The 17,153-nt window shown below is 46.3% G+C and overlaps 2 protein-coding genes across 2 annotated transcripts; one reads left to right on the forward strand and one right to left on the reverse strand.

The window, feature by feature from the left end:
• Positions 1-876: 876 nt before the first annotated feature.
• Positions 877-10,096, forward strand: LOC131985483 (zinc finger protein Xfin-like). The gene is made up of 2 exons (XM_059350616.1): positions 877-1,342; positions 6,163-10,096. The coding sequence occupies exons 1-2, from the start codon at positions 1,261-1,263 to the stop codon at positions 9,726-9,728; spliced, it is 3,648 nt and encodes a 1,215-aa protein (XP_059206599.1). The 5' UTR covers positions 877-1,260; the 3' UTR covers positions 9,729-10,096.
• A 1,862-nt stretch (positions 10,097-11,958) lies between these two features.
• Positions 11,959-16,992, reverse strand: LOC131985487 (gastrula zinc finger protein XlCGF57.1-like). The gene is made up of 2 exons (XM_059350622.1): positions 16,745-16,992; positions 11,959-13,808 (listed from the first exon to the last, which is right to left on the reverse strand). The coding sequence occupies exons 1-2, from the start codon at positions 16,812-16,814 to the stop codon at positions 12,091-12,093; spliced, it is 1,788 nt and encodes a 595-aa protein (XP_059206605.1). The 5' UTR covers positions 16,815-16,992; the 3' UTR covers positions 11,959-12,090.
• Between the last annotated feature and the right edge of the window lie 161 nt (positions 16,993-17,153).

Consider the following 17,153-nt stretch of genomic DNA (forward strand, 5'->3'; position numbering starts at 1 on the left):
AATAAACCTTAAAAAACATAATTAATCATTGACTTAGTTATTGTTTAATCGTTATTTAAATTTAATTAAATAAAAAATAAATACATTATTATATTTATTATTTTTGTTAAAGTTATATGATTCACTTATTTTTATTTTATTTTTTCCAATGCCTTATTGAAAATTACAAAAAAAACATTTCTTGCACGTTTGAACATCAATCAACAGTAAAACTTATAATAATAACATTAATATTGTACATTCAGAGCAGCTGAAATAAAATAAAGTTAAATACAAAAATAAATAGACAAAAATAAAAAACAATTAAAACAGTCTAAATGTTGTTTTCAATAATGGGGATTCAAATTAGTTTGAACTTTTCAGTGGCAACATTTTTCAAGACATCATAATTTTTGTGCCTTTGTTATTGTTAATTTTTTTTTAAAGATTTAGTATAATTTGAATTCATTCATGAAGACAATAGATTTGGGGGATGATTTCATAACTCGATTCTTGTGGATGAAAAATTAAAATATTTTATTTCATTTTTCTTGTGACTTTTAAAAAAGAATTTCAGGTTAATTTGTCACTTATTTTTCTCGTAAATTTGTTGTTTTTATCTGGTAAATTTGTCAGGTCCTTACCTTTCTTCACTAACAGTGAGATTAACTCTCAATCAGCCTGGATTTTGTGTCTTTGTTTGTGTCATTTTGTGTCTTTTTTGTGTCATTTTGTTTCTTTTTTAAGTAATTTGGTTTTTTTCTGTCATTTTGTGTCTTTTTTTTCTTCTTGTGGATGAAAAATGTTGCTAAACAAAGAATAATGTTGCAACATAGTTCATCGTTTTTGTTTTGCAAAAGCAAACCGAAAGTGACATCATCTCTATATGATCAACTTATTTATCTGGTCATTTGCGTGTCAGTGATTTATTTTGAAAGACTTCCGGTGAGCGGAAGTGTGTCCGGTCCGCCCCGTCTCCCTTCCCCCCGGAACTACTAGTGGTAGTGTCCGTGTTTGTGGGCCGGAGCAGTAAAAGGCGCCAGTGTTTAGTGAGGAAAGAAAGAGAAGATCACAAACTGCTGGATGAGCTTTGAAAAGCTGAAACTAAACCACAAACAGCAGCTTGGTTTCCTTTCTGCCGCCGGAAACGCGTTTCCTGAAGCTAATGTTGCTAAGCTAGCGTTAGCCGCTAGCAGCTAGCTCCTGCTAACAGTTTCTTTCTCCTCCTGCTGGACTTTAAGAAGCTTGTTGATAGTTCCGGCCGGGGGACAAGAGAGGAGGATGGACCTCAGACGGAACCAACATCTGGACATCAAACAGGAAGTTGTTTCAGAGGAGGAGGATGACTGCTGCACCCACACAGGTCACTACTTACAATATACACCTATAAATATATGATCTATGTATTATAAACATTAGAGTCAGACAGGTGCGCTCATCATATAATATTTATATTTATAAACACTAGAAACATAAAGTTTCATAGTTTCAATATTTAACTCTTCAACAAACAAATGATTATTATACAAACAGTCGCTTATCAGAACACTTTATTACTATAATTATTGTTTTTTGTCACTTTTTTCTTGCACAGTGAGATTAACGCTACGCTGGTGTTTTGGTGAAAGGCACAAACTCTAAATCAGTCTGGATTTTGTGTCTTTTTTGGTCATTTTGTGTCTTTTTTGTGTCATTTTGTGTCTTTTTTGTGTCATTTTGTGTCTTTTTTGGTCATTTTGTGTCTTTTTTGGTCATTTTGTGTCTTTTTTGTGTCATTTTGTGTCTTTTTTGTGTCATTTTGTGTCTTTTTTGGTCATTTTGTGTCTTTTTTGTGTCTTTTTTGGTCATTTTGTGTCTTTTTTGTGTCATTTTGTGTCTTTTTTGTGTCATTTTGTGTCTTTTTTGGTCATTTTGTGTCTTTTTTGTGTCATTTTGTTTCTTTTTTAAGTCATTTCGTTTTTTTCTGTCATTTTGTGTCTTTTTTGTCATTTTGTGTCTTCTTTTAGTAATTTTGTTTTCTTTTTTGATCATTTTGTGTCTTTTCTTATTAATTTTGTGGGGGTTTTTTGGTCATTTTTGGTCTTTTTTGGTAATTTTGGGTCTTTTTTTGGTAATTTCGTAATTTTGTAAAAACTAACTAAAACTAATAAAAACTAAACTAAAACTAATAAAAACTAAACTAAAACTAATAAAAACTAAAACTAATAAAAACTGAACTAATACTAATAGTTGACAAAGATGAAAACGAAGGACATTTTCACTAGGGGTGCGCCGATCGATCGGCCGGCCAATTTCCTTAATTTTGCGGGATCGGCGATCGGCCGATTCCTTTACGTCAAACCGATCTTATCTACCTGATAATAACCCCCACCAGCGAAGCAGTGCTCCCAACTTTGTTGCTAAATTCAGCAACTTTTCAGACCCCCTTAGCAACTATTTTTCAAGAAAGCGACTGGAGACAAATCCAGCGACTCCTTCTTACTCTTGAAGAAGAGCCGCTGTTAGCGACAGTTAGCTACAGTTAGCTCTGTAGCAGTACAGTGTTTATGTGCTAACAGGCTAACAGTTAGCTCTGTAGCAGTACAGTGTGTATGTGCTAACAGGCTAACAGTTAGCTCTGTAGCAGTACAGTGTGTATGTGCTAACAGGCTAACAGTTAGCTCTGTAGCAGTACAGTGTGTATGTGCTAACAGGCTAACAGTTAGCTCTGTAGCAGTACAGTGTGTATGTGCTAACAGGCTAACAGTTAGCTCTGTAGCAGTACAGTGTGTATGTGCTGCTGCTGCAGGAGGTGTTCACTTAGCGATCTCTGTATGTTTACAACAAGCACCAGACACTCATAATTAGCCATGCTGCTTTCAGCTGCTGATGTTATGCACAGTTAACGACGGTGAAAACCATACGTCACTTCTTTTTTCTTCTTCTACAGTTTGTTTCTTCTTCTACAGTTTGTTTCTTCTTCTACAGTTTGTTTCTTCTTCTACAGTTTGTTTCTTCTTCTACAGTTTGGCATCTAGCCGCCACACTGTAGCATCAGATGCTACGCTGCCCCCGCGTGGAAGGCTCCAGTAATACAACTTTTTTTTTCTTCCAGATATGAACTATTCGATTTTTTATGATTTAATGACTATTGTAATATTCTAAAATCGATGCCCTCCCTAGTTGTCTGTATGTTGTACTTTAACGAAACCAAAAACTCAGGACACTTTATTTATGGTTGCAGCTCTTCTGTTAGTTTGTCCTGTAAATTGTTGCTATTTATTTTAAGTTCAATATTTTATTAACTACCCCAGACATTGTGATTTCCTTTATTTGTTAAAGAAAAATACTGCTGTGTTATTGTTTTCCAATAAAATAAGATTCAAACATTGAAGGTTCAGCTGTCGGAATCGGCAGGTCAGACTTTTTTAAAATCGGTGATCGGCCAGAAAATTGCAATCGGTGCAGCCCTAATTTTCACTATAATTTTAGTTCGTTTTATAACCACAAAGTACCGTTTCGGTTAGTTATCGTTTTGTTTTTTTAAACTCTCAAAATGTTTTTTTCAATTCTAGTTTTCGTTATTTAGTTAGTTTTCGTTAACTATAATAAACTTGGGTACTAGTCCTGTTAATCTTCACAGGTAAATCCCTCCTGAACAGAATGGCCCGGGCTACGTCACATGAAGAAATAACAGAAATTGTCCCTCTGAACATAAACATGAATGTATGTATAAAAGAGGTGTTGGTTACTAATCACCAAACTTGAGACTCTTATCAACTTGAATGATGGATCTGAATGATTATTAGTGGTGTGGAGACCGAGCAAGGACACGGACTGTAAATCACTTTCCACTCCTTTCCTACTCAACCCTGAGAATCTTTCCACATTCAGGAAAGCCTCAACCTCTCACTCTTCTTCCACCTTCAGCTTATGGAACTGCCAATCAGCTGGAAACAAGACTGAATTTATCCAAGCGCTGGTTAATCTATCGGACTTACAAGTGCTTGCTCTGACTGAAACCTGGATCCTCCCAGAAAACACAACCTCACCAGCAGCACACTTGACTTGATCTTGACTCGCAAATGCTCCACGGCAAACTTGATGGTCACACCCCTTCATCTTTCTGACCACGTCTTTACTCAGTTCACAGTCTCTCTGCTGGAGGACACTCTAGTTCCTTCAAACTGGGTCTCTTCTCGTCAAAACCTTTGGACCCTTACGTCAACCCAGCTCTCAAACGAGGTCTTGACCAGCCTGCCTCCTCCCAAGGAATTTTCATCACTTGGTGTTAATGAGGCCACAGACACTCTTTGTTCCTCTGTTGCCTCATCTCAAATCCAGGAACACCTCTGACCTCAGCAACTATCAACATCTCCTAACTTCTCTCACCTCTCTACATCCTCTGACCCAGGAGGAGGTCTTGAAACTTCTGATGGATTCTCGACCAACCACCTGCCCTCTGGATCTGATACCATCCAATCTCCTTCAAACCATCTCCTCGGCAGTAAACTCCTCAATCACACACATCATCACCTCCTCACTTACAGCTGGCGTGGTTCCCACCACCTTCAAACAGGCCCAGGTGACTCCACTGCTCAGAAAACCCTCACTGGACCCGACACAGGTGGGAAACTACAGACCTGTCTCACTCCTACCATTCCTTTCACAAAATCTGGAGCGCACAGTCTTGAACCAAGTCTCCAGGTTCCTTTCTGAGAACAACCTGTACGACCCAAATCAGTCTGGCTTCAGACAGGGTCCCTCTACTGAGACTGATCCTGTCTGCTCCTGCTCCAGCAGCTGGTCAATCATCAGCTCTTTTGTTGCTGGACCTCTCTGCAGCTTTCGACACCGTTAACCACCAGATCCTCTTCTCTTCACTCTCAGGTTCTGCCCTCCGATGGTTGGAGTCCTACCTATCAGGGAGATCTTTTAAAGTATCTTAGAAGGGAGAAGTGTCCTAACTACAAAACCTTTCCACTGGGGTGCCTCAAGGATCAGTGCTTGGCCCCCTTCTCTTCTTAATTCACACCACCTCACTTGGCACAGTCATCCTCCATCATGGCTTCTCATACCGTTGTTATGCCGATGATACCCAGCTCTTCTTTTCCTTCCCACCAAACGACCCCACAGTCTGGGCTCACATCTCTGCTGGTCTTGCTGATATCTCCACCTGATGACAGAACACCACCTTCAGCTCAACCTCTCAAAGACGGAGCTCCTCCTCATCCCACCCCGTCCAACCTTATACCAGCCTATCAATCTCCAGCTTGGATCCATCAACTGGTCCCACCAGCTCTGCACCAAACTTGGGTGTCATGACTGACGACCAACTGATCTTCAAGGTTCATGTGTCCTCAATAGCCAGATCAACAGCTCCTTCTGATCTGAACTCCTTTGTTCAGGTCCACAAACCCTCCGGTCCACTACGCTCCTCCAGTGAAGGACGTCTGGCTGAAGGCCTCTACGTCTCAGACCAGACTCTTCTCCTCTGTAGAACCCTATAGGTGGTGGAACCAACTTCCAAACTCCATCCGTTCTGCTGAGTCCTTCTCAATCTTTAAGAAGAGACTGAAGACCAACTCTTTACTGAACACCTTCACTCTGGATCTACACTGACGACTACCACAAGTATCTCACTGACCGCTCAGAGACCTGTAGAGCTCTTGTGTCCTAATGGACTCAAACTGAACCAACAGCACTTACTCTGCTATGTTTCTTGACTTCATCCTTGTTTGTGTTGTATTACTCTCATTTGTACGTCACTTTGGAAAAAAGTGTCTGATAAATTACATTGTAGAATTGTAGAACCTGTCTGAACTAAATACCATCAACCTGTCTGAACTAAATACTAATATCCTGGAGGCCCCTTTCAGCGGCTTCAGTGAAGGCTCCGTCTCCCAGACCTGGTCCGGGTGGGGATGATGGTGTAGGTCAGGTCCAGCTCTGAAACCAGGTCCAGCTCTGAGACCAGGTCCAGCTCTGGAGTCGGGTGATGATTGAATCAGACCTGGACCTTTTTCTTATGTGGTCCTGAATCAGATCAGGTCACTTTAGACAGAGCTGCAGGTTCATTCATCAGATCATCATCAGGATCCACCGAGATCCAGAACAGCAGAATCAAAAGTTATTGATTATTGAATATGTTGTTGTTGTTACATTTCCAGATAAACGTTAATTTTTTTTCCTCCTGTCTTTCAGCTCAAAGCCCAAATGGCCCAAAACTGATTGATGTGAAAGAGGAGCAGCACGAGTGGAGCTGCAGTCTGGACCAGCACCAGTACCAGGAGCAGCCAGAGCCCCCAACCATTAAAGAGGAGCAGCAGGACTGGAGCTGCAGCCTGGACCAGGACCAGGACCAGGACCAGGACCAGGAGGACCCAGGGTCCCCACACATTAAAGAGGAGCAGGAGGAGGTGTGGAGCAGTCAGGAGGGGGAGCAGCTTGAAGGTCTGGAGGAGGCTGATATCACCAAGTTCTCCTTCACTCGTGTCCCTGTGAAGAGTGAAGATGAAGAAGAGAAACCTCAGTCCTCACAGCTTCATCACACACAGACTGAACACATGGAAACAGAAGCTGCTGGAGAGGACTGTGGAGGACCAGGACCAGCCAGGACCGACTGTGGAGGACCAGGACCACTCAGGACCGACTGTGGAGGACCAGGACCACTCAGGACCGACTGTGGAGGACCAGGACCACTCAGGACCGAGGGTCCAGAGGAGCAGACCGGAGACTCTTCTGAACCGGAGACCGATGACAGCGCTGACTGGGAGGACTCCAGAGAACCTCCATCAGGTTCAACTGTTGAGAAACCGTTCAGCTGCTCCGAATGCGGGAAACGATTCGGCCGAAAGACGCATCTGAAGATTCACATGAGAACTCACACGGGAGAGAAACCGTTCAGCTGCTCCGTTTGTAAGAAATCTTTTAAACAAAGTGGAAATCTACAGAGACACATGAGCATTCACACGGGAGACAAACCGTTCAGTTGCTCAGTTTGCAGTAAAAGATTCACTCACAAGGAAAACCTAGTTCGGCACAGCAGTGTTCACACAGGAGAGAAACCATTTGGCTGTCCTGTGTGCGGTAAAAGGTTCCCTCGGAAAGAAAACTTCGTCCAACACATGAGCATCCACACGGGAGAGAAACCGTTCAGCTGCAGCGTCTGCAACGAGAGATTCACTCTCCTGTTCCAGCTGAAGTATCACCACCGCTTCGGCTGTCAGTCCAGAGAGACCGAACCAGAACCAGGACCAGACAGGAGCTCTGATCCAGACTCGCGTCTGATGCCTGCCACTGATATAAAGACTGAACCGAAGATGAACAGGAAGGTCTCTGGGTTGTTGCAGGTTTATCCCACATTTACATTCAGCTGCTCCGATGACGAGGCCGAACTCGAACCCAAGGCCGAGGACGGCGTCTACGGGACGGGACCGAACCACGTGAAAACTGAGGACGTGTCCGTCAGCGTGACAGGAGGTCCGGGCTCCTCTGAGGACAGTCACACTCTGCTGAGTCCTCCTGCAGGAGAGAGACCGCTCAGCAACAGCCTCAACTCTCACTGCCACACCGAGGAGAAACTGTTCCACTGCTCCATGTGCGACGCAGGCTTCAGTGACAGCGAAGCTTTAGTCCAGCACATGAGGATCCACACCAGACAGACTCAGTTCAGCTGCTCGGTGTGCGGGAAAGAGTTCGCGTGGAGAAGATATCTGGACAAACACATGGAGGTCCACGACAACGACAAACTCTACAGCTGCAGCGTCTGTGACCAAAAGTTCATCCAACTCTGTCAGCTCAAGAGACACAAGTGTTTCCGTCAGTTATTACAGATTTATCAGAGTCAGACGGAGGACGGAGAGGCGGAGCCTCCAGCAGCTGCTGAGGAGGACCGTGGAGGACCAGACAGGACCTCTGATCCAGAGGAGCAGACTGGAGACTCCTCAGAATCTGAGACTGACGACAGCGCTGAACCTGATCCTCCGTCAGCTTCAAACTCTGTGAGTGCTGCTAAGAAACCGTTCCCCTGCTCTCAGTGCGGGAAAAGGTTTGGCAAGAAAGGAATTCTAAAGGAACATCTGAAGACGCACACGGGGGAGAAACCGCACAGCTGCTCGGTCTGTCAGAAACGTTTCTCACAGGCGGGAAACTTACAGAAACACATGAGGACCCACACGGGAGAGAGACCGTTCAGCTGCCCATTCTGCAGGAAACGATTCTCTCAGCGGGACGGTTTAGTCCAACACATGAGCATCCACACGGGAGAGAAACCGTTCAACTGCTCCGTCTGCAACGAGAGATTCACTTTGCTGATCCAGCTGAAGAATCACCACCGCGTTGGCTGTCGGTCCAGGGAGACCGAACAAGAACCAGGACGAGATAGGAGCTCTGATCCAGATCCACATCTGATACCCGTCGCTGATATAAAGACTGAACCGTCCTCTGAAGCTGAAGACGGCGTTGTCATGGAGTTCTGGAGAGAGACCAGGAAGCATCAGTCAGGGCTCACGTACCAGAGGAACAGGAATGTTTCCGGGTTGTTGCAGGTTTATCCCACATTTACTTTCAGCTGCTCCGACGACGAGGCCGAACTCGAACCCAAGGCCGAGGACGGCGTCTACGGGACGGGACCGAACCACGTGAAAACTGAGGACGTGTCCGTCGGCGTGACAGGAGGTCTGGGCTCCTCTGAGGACAGTCACACTCTGCTGAGTCCTCCTGCAGGAAAGAGAACGCTCAGCAACAGCCTCAACTCTCACTGCCACACCGAGGAGAAACCGTTCCACTGCTCCGTGTGCGACGCAGGCTTCAGTGACAGCGAAGCTTTAGTCCAGCACATGAGGATCCACACCAGACAGACTCAGTTCAGCTGCTCGGTGTGCGGGAAAGAGTTCGCGTGGAGAAGATATCTGGACAAACACATGGAGGTCCACGACAACGACAAACTCTACAGCTGCAGCGTCTGTGACCAAAAGTTCATCCGACTGTATCAACTCAAGAGACACAAGTGTTCCCGTCAGTTCTTACAGATTTATCAGAGTCAGACGGAGGACGGAGAGGCGGAGCCTCCAGCAGCTGCTGAGGAGGACCGTGGAGGACCAGACAGGACCTCTGATCCAGAGGAGCAGACTGGAGACTCCTCAGAATCTGAGACTGACGACAGCGCTGAACCTGAACCTCCGTCAGCCTCAAACCCTGTCAGTGCTGCTGAGAAACCGTTCCGCTGCTCTCAGTGTGGGAAAAGGTTTGGCAAGAAAGGAATTCTGAAGCAACATCTGAAGACGCACACGGGGGAGAAACCGCACAGCTGCTCGGTCTGTCAGAAACGTTTTTCACAGGCGGGAAACTTACAGAAACACATGAGGACCCACACGGGAGAGAGACCGTTCAGCTGCCCAGTCTGCTGGAAACGATTCTCTCAGCGGGACGGTTTAGTCCGACACACGACCATCCACACGGAGAGGAAACCGTTCCGCTGCTCCGTCTGCAAGAAAAGATTCTTGCGTAAAGAAAACCTGGTTCAACATATGAGCGTTCACACGGGAGAGAAACCGTTCAGCTGCAGAGTTTGTGACCAGAGATTCACTCGACGTTATCAGCTGAAAAACCACCATCTGGTTTGTCTTCAGACCTCACAGCTTCCAGACAGGAACTCTGGTCCAGATCCAAATTTACACCCAGATCCTGAAGACCAGACTGGAGACTCTTCTGGACCTGAGACCGATTCCAGCGCTGAAGCTCAGTCAGGTTCAAACCCAAACGCATGAAGACTTTACGAGACGAGGAACTCTGAGTGAATGAGGACGAGAGGAAACGGTCTGAAGTCGTCGATGTTTTCTGAAGAAATATAATTGAACTTCAGAGCTTCACGTGTTCAGTTCAGAACTGAACGTCTAATATTTATTTGACTTCTTAAACTTCCTGTTAGGATGTTTTCTATCATTGTGGAGCCTGAAAAGAACAGAACAATCGACACACGAGGCTGAAAAGACTTGTTGGACTTTATAAAAATTTTATAGCTCAGATGGAGAGAAACCATCTGGTTGCTCATGTGATTCATTCAGCAGCTCAGAAATCTCAAACCAGAAGAAGAAACTGACTATTTTTAATCTAATGAACGTTCAGGAACATTAAACAGCAGCTGAATATTTTATTTTCAACAGTTTAACATGTATTTTCTCTGAAGATTATTAAAACTGATTTTCTGTTTTTCTTCATTTCTCGTGCAGATTATTTCATGAACATTTATTTATTACACGAACAGTCAACTGTATATATTCTGACTTTAACTTTTTAGATTATGTTTACTTTCATCCAGTTTGAGCTGTTTGTTGGAAGACTATTTCTGGTCTGATCAGGCCATCGATGTTCTTCTGGTTCAGGATCAGTTTTGTGTTTCAGGCTTCTGGAGACGCCGAGCAGGAAGCTTCACTTCCTCTGTTGGGGTCAAAGGTCAGAGTCCGTTGGTTAATATAAAACGTGTGTTTTCTGAAATATTAATTATTAATTCAAACAGGAAGTGAGAAGGACGAGATGCTGAAAGAGGAAACTTAAACAATTTTATTATTATTTTATTTTTTGTATTTTAAAATAACTATAAAACTGAGATGAAAAAAATAAAGTTGAAGAAGACAAAGAAGTTTTAATATTGGAGACATCTGAAGGAGACGAGACAGCAGGACGAGTCGGGACAGAGACAAGCAGCTGCAGTATTTACATCAAACACCACTGAAGAAGAATCCAGCTAGCGTTAGTTTAATGCTAACAACAGGACGCTTAACGCTAATATGAAATATCAGTTTAATTCAACGTGAAATCAGCTGATTGTTCAGGACTCGAGTCGACTCGCGATGTTTAGTTTTAAATCTGAATTAAAACTTTTCAGACAAATAAAATCTGCAGAAAATAAAAATAAAAGATAAACACAATAAACAGAATTATTATTATACAATAAACAGAATTATTATTATAAAATGTTGCATCTTTTTCTTTTCTTTAACACAAAATACATAGTTATGTGCCAAAAGCAGAAAAAGCTTTATAATTACAGTTATTATAAAGACGTCTTGAGAGTTTTATCTTTCTTAATTATAATTAAACAAACTTTTGTTTCACCGCCTTTCCGCGGTGGAGCAAAAGCTCCTGGTTGGGTCTCCCAGGGCAAAGTGGTCCCAGGGGAGGGGCCAGACTAAGTGATTCAAAGACCCTTATGAAGCAGAAACATGCAAACAAGTGTACCTCACCCGGCACGAGTAAACCGGGGCCTCCTCCTGGAGCCAGACCCGGGAGGGGATCCCCGGCTCCAGCCGCTCTGGGGACGTGGCTAGAAATAGTTGGGCTCACCTCCACACATAGCCTGGCTCTGGAACCAAACTCCTGGAGAGGCTGGACTCTCTCCTGTTGTTGCCCAGGGTGAGAGGCTGTGGGCGGGGGGGGGGGATACTCACCAGCCCCCGGCTGAGCACCGCTGTGTTGGAGTTCTCCCCGAGGAACCAGAGGAACCAGAGGAACCAGAGGAGGAGCAGGTCTCTGTCTGTTGTCTGTTCTTATGCACCAACAGCAGTCGGAGTACCCGTCCTTCTTGGAGTCTCTGGGTGGTGAGGGAAGCCGTCAGGCTGAAGAAGGAGGCCTTTCGGTCTTGGCTGGCTGAGGGGTCTCTGGAGGCAGCAGACAGGTACCGTTCAGCCAGAAGGGCTGCAGCTGCTGCTGTCGCTGAAGCAAAAACTCATCAGAGTCCCTGGTAGAAGTCGCCGAGGTAGTTAAAAAGCTGCCCAGCGGCAAGGCGCCAGGGTTGGATGAGATTCTCCCTGAGATGCTGAAGGCTCTGGACACTGTTGGGCTGTCATGGCTGACACGCCTCTTCAGTGTCTGCGTGGAGGTCTGGGACAGTGCCAGTGGAGTGGCAACACTTTGACATCAGATTCACAGAAGTTTATTGATCTTCATTAAAAATTCACATGATTTACTGATCAATAAATTGACGACTGCTACATCATGAACTTTATTATCAGTTTTTAGTTTATTGATTAATTTACAGAGATTGTTTTATCTTTATTCACATTTAATATTTTCTTGACAAATGTTCAAACAGTTTCCACAGTAAAATATTTAAACTTCCAGCCACTGTGTTTAAACACACGGATGGTTTTTGATGAGTGACTTCTTGTTGAACCCTTTCCCGCAGACGCTGCATTTATAGAGTTTCTCTCCGGTGTGGATGGTCATGTGCTCCGTTAGATGAACGTTTTGTTTGAAACTTTTCCCGCAGACGGAGCAGCTGAACGGTTTCTCTCCCGTGTGAATCCTCATGTGTGTCTTCAGATTTCCCTTCAGGCTGAATGTTTTACTGCACTCGCTGCAGCTGTACGACTCTTTGGCAGGAACCTTTTTCTCCGCCGGGCGGCGCTGCGACGACTCACCGACACACTTGTGTGTTTTCAGCTGTGTGTACCAGGTGAAGCGGCGGTCGCAGGCGCCGCAGCTGAAGCGTTTCTCCTCCGTGTGCACCGACATGTGCAGCGTCATGCGTCTCTTGTGTGCAAACCTTTTTTCGCAGAAGGGGCAGCTGAACGGTTTCTCTCCCGTGTGGATCCTCATGTGCAGCTGCAGAGTTCCTTTCTGGCTAAAACTTTTGGCACAAAACGAGCATTTGAACGGTTTCTCTCCAGTGTGAATCCTCATGTGAGCCAGAATGTTCCCGCTGCAGCTGAAGCGCTTCTGACACACGGAGCAGCTGAACGGTTTCTCTCCCGTGTGCGTCCTCATGTGGCTCATCAGATGGTCCCGGCGACAGAACGTTCTGGAGCACTCGGAGCAGCCGAACGACTCCCTGTCGCCGTTCAGCTGAGCGTCTCTGACTTCAGTCTTCAGCTCTGAAGGTTTCTCGTTAGTTTCTGGTTTTAATGAACTTTGGGGGTCTGAGTTTGTTGGCGGTTCTGGTCCTGTAGGAACGTCTCTGACGCTGCGGTTGTGTTTCTTCTTTCCTGTGTGGATCCTCATGTGTCTGCTGACGTCTCCGCTGTACCTGAACGTCTTGTTGCAGACGGAGCAGCTGAAGGGTTTCTCTCCAGTGTGAAGTCTCATGTGACTAATCGAGTTTCCCTTCTGCGAAAACCTTTTCCCGCAGAAAGAGCAGCCAAATGGTTTCTCTCCCGTGTGGATCCGCATGTGTGCGTCCAGGTGCGGCTTCCGTCCGAATCTCTGACCGCATTCAGAGCAGCTGAAGGAGCGCTCCACGGAGCTGCAGCTGATGACGTCATCAGGCTGAGACGGAGGCTCTCTGGGCTCCTCCCAGTCACCGTCGCTGACCTCCGTCTCCTCGGAGTCCTCGCTGACGGGCCCTAGGTACGGATCATCGGTCCCGAGTGGTCCTGGTCCTCCACAGTCGGTCCCGAGTGGTCCTGGTCCTCCACAGTCGGTCCCGAGTGGTCCTGGTCCTCCACAGTCGGTCCTGAGAGGTCCTGGTCCTCCACAGTCGGTCCTGAGAGGTCCTGGTCCTCCACAGTCGGTCCTGAGTGGTCCTGGTCCTCCACAGTCCTCTCCAGCAGCTTCTGTTTCCATGTGTTCAGTCTGTGTGTGATGAAGCTGTGAGGACTGAGGTTTCTCTTCTTCATCTTCACTCTTCACAGGGACACGAGTGAAGGAGAACTTGGTGATATCAGCCTCCTCCAGACCTTCAAGCTGCTCCCCCTCCTGACTGCTCCACACCTCCTCCTGCTCCTCTTTAATGTGTGGGGGCTCTGGCTCCTCCTGGTCCTGGTCATGTTGCTGCTCCTGCTCCAGACTGCAGCTCCACTCCTGCTGCTCGTCCTCACCGACGACCACTTTTCGAACATCTGGAGGTAAAACTGAAACACAGACAGAAAAACAGCTGTTAATGATCATTTTGACTTCCTGTCTGTCCCGCTCTGGGTCCTGGTTTCTGTTTCTCTGGTGGGTTTGGGGGTCTGGGACAGCAGCAGCAGCTAACAGGTTAAGCTAACAGCTAACAGGTGTTTACACCGTGAGCTTTAGACCACCAGGAGTTTACAGGTACCGGACCGCGGTCCCGCCCCCACGGCACAAAGTCTGAGTTTTAGAGCTTCGTGAGCTAAAACTCTGCAGCTGACGACGAGCTGATACAGACGTGACGCTCGCTGCTCTGCTATGTTTTTATATTTCCTACAGCTGAGAAACTGAAAACACGAGCAGAGGACGTTTCATCTGAGGAGCTAAACAAATGTCACGTTTTCTCCCTCAGCTAACGGGAGGTCAGGGGTCGGAGGTCGGCAGTTTGGAGGATCAGAGACTAAAAACTTTGAGCGACGAGTCGAACATTAGTTTGTGTTTTCAGTTGAAGTCTGTAGTTCTGATCCGTTTGATCCGTTTTGACTCTTGAATGTAAAGTTACAACATTTGAACACAACAAACACACTATGAACTAAATGTTTGAAATCAAAGATCCGAGACTTTTTAGTTTTATTTCTCTCAGAAACAAGTCGCTGATGGAGGTCCTCTCCTCTCGTGTCTGTGTGAAGATGATGGAGGTCCTCTCCTCTCGTGTCTGTGTGAAGATGATGGAGGTCCTCTCCTCTCGTGTCTGTGTGAAGATGATGGAGGTCCTCTCCTCTCGTGTCTGTGTGAAGATGATGGAGGTCCTCTCCTCTCGTGTCTGTGTGAAGATGATGGAGGTCCTCTCCTCTCGTGTCTGTGTGAAGATGATGGAGGTCCTCTCCTCTCGTGTCTGTGTGAAGATGATGGAGGTCGTATCCAGAGTCACAGAGCTGCAGACAGATCGATACGTCATCTTCACTGACAGGTGGAGACCAGGTTGAGACCAGGTGAGGACAGGTGGAGACCAGGTGAGGACAGGTGGAGACCAGGTGAGACCAGGTGAGGACAGGTGGAGACCAGGTGAGGACAGGTGGAGACCAGGTGAGGACAGGTGGAGACCAGGTTGAGACCAGGTGAGGACAGGTGGAGACCAGGTGAGGACAGATGGAGACCAGGTGAGGACAGGTGGAGACCAGGTGAGACCAGGTGAGGACAGGTGGAGACCAGGTGAGGACAGGTGGAGACCAGGTGAGACCAGGTGAGGACAGGTGGAGACCAGGTGAGGACAGGTGGAGACCAGGTGAGACCAGGTGAGGACAGGTGGAGACCAGGTGAGGACAGGTGGAGACCAGGTGAGACCAGGTGAGGACAGGTGGAGACCAGGTGAGGACAGGTGGAGACCAGGTTGAGACCAGGTGAGGACAGGTGGAGACCAGGTGAGGACAGGTGGAGACCAGGTGAGGACAGGTGGAGACCAGGTGAGGACAGGTGGAGACCAGGTTGAGACCAGGTGAGGACAGGTGGAGACCAGGTGAGGACAGGTGGAGACCAGGTGAGACCAGGTGAGACCAGGTGAGGACAGATGGAGACCAGGTGAGACCAGGTGAGGACAGGTGGAGACCAGGTGAGGACAGGTGGAGACCAGGTGAGACCAGGTGAGGACAGGTGGAGACCAGGTGAGGACAGGTGGAGACCAGGTGAGGACAGGTGGAGACCAGGTTGAGACCAGGTGAGGACAGGTGGAGACCAGGTGAGGACAGATGGAGACCAGGTGAGGACAGGTGGAGACCAGGTGAGACCAGGTGAGGACAGGTGGAGACCAGGTGAGGACAGGTGGAGACCAGGTGAGACCAGGTGAGGACAGGTGGAGACCAGGTGAGGACAGGTGGAGACCAGGTGAGACCAGGTGAGGACAGGTGGAGACCAGGTGAGGACAGGTGGAGACCAGGTGAGACCAGGTGAGGACAGGTGGAGACCAGGTGAGGACAGGTGGAGACCAGGTGAGGACAGGTGGAGACCAGGTTGAGACCAGGTGAGGACAGGTGGAGACCAGGTGAGGACAGGTGGAGACCAGGTGAGACCAGGTGAGACCAGGTGAGGACAGATGGAGACCAGGTGAGACCAGGTGACTGTCAGGCTGCTCCAACAAGAACCAAGAAAAGAGATCATATTTCTCCTGTTCTAGCTTCGCTGCACTGGCTCCCTGTAAAATCCAGAATTGAGTTCAAAATCCTTCTTCTTACTTCCAAAGCTGTAAATGGTCAGGCACCATCATATCTTAAAGACCTGATAATGCCATATTACCCTTCTAGAGCACTACGCTCCCACAATTCTATGTTACTTGTGGTTCCTAAAGTCCTTAAAACTAGATTGGGAGCCAGAGCCTTCAGTCATCAAGCTCCTCTCTTGTGGAATCATCTCCCAGGCAGACACCCTCAGACCCCAGAGACCCTAGACCAGGTCCTGATCCTGGTCCTGTCTCTCTCTCCTGCTGGTCACACTGTGGTCCTGTCTCTCTACCTGTCTGTCTCTCTCCTGGTCTGGAGGGTCCCCCCTGGTATGGGGGGTCCCCCCGGTCCAGGACTGAGTCCCAGAAACGTCTTCAGGTTTGTGAGAGAAATAAAACTTTTGTTTTCACAGAAAAAGTTTTAGATTTTTGATTTCAGTGAAAAGTGAAATTATTAGAATGAATAAAAACAAAAGCCTTATTTAGTTTTATTTATTTACATGTCATTAAAACAACAACCTGATAATAAACATCAGAACTGAGAAAAACAAATACAATATTTAGTGTTGTTATCAAGTTCTGGCAGCTGTTTTTATTCATTCTTTCATTTATAAACAAACAATGAAACCGTAACAACAACAACTATTATTATGATTATTATTGTTATTATTATTAGTTAACAGCCGTCAGCTTCAGAGGCTAACAGGCTAACGTTAGCATAGCATCGTTAGCATGTAAACAAACCTTCTGCTCGCAGCTTCGTTTCCGGTGCAGGCCCCGCCCCCCGCTGCTTCCGGTGACGCTGCATCTCCATAAACAAACTATCGAGCCGTTAATTGTTGTTGTTGTTGTTTTTATTGTTAAATAAACGGCTGCTGTCCGCGCGCCGCTCCGGTGACACCGACCGGAAACACCGCGACCGGCACTTCCGGTGACGGCTTCCAAAATAAAACGCCGCCGAAGGATTCTCCTTTTTTGCTTTTATCATATTTTCTAAATATTTTATTTACTGCTGAAACTTATTGAAACATAAAGTAAATTAAAATCAACAAATTATTCACATTCTGTTTTATTTATTTGATAAGTTTTAATATAAATTTAACTTTTTATTGATCTGAAGTTAAACTGTGACGTTTATATGACTTTTATTATC

The sequence above is a fragment of the Centropristis striata genome, chromosome 14, assembly GCF_030273125.1.
Source record: "Centropristis striata isolate RG_2023a ecotype Rhode Island chromosome 14, C.striata_1.0, whole genome shotgun sequence".
Classification (NCBI taxonomy): domain Eukaryota; kingdom Metazoa; phylum Chordata; class Actinopteri; order Perciformes; family Serranidae; genus Centropristis; species Centropristis striata.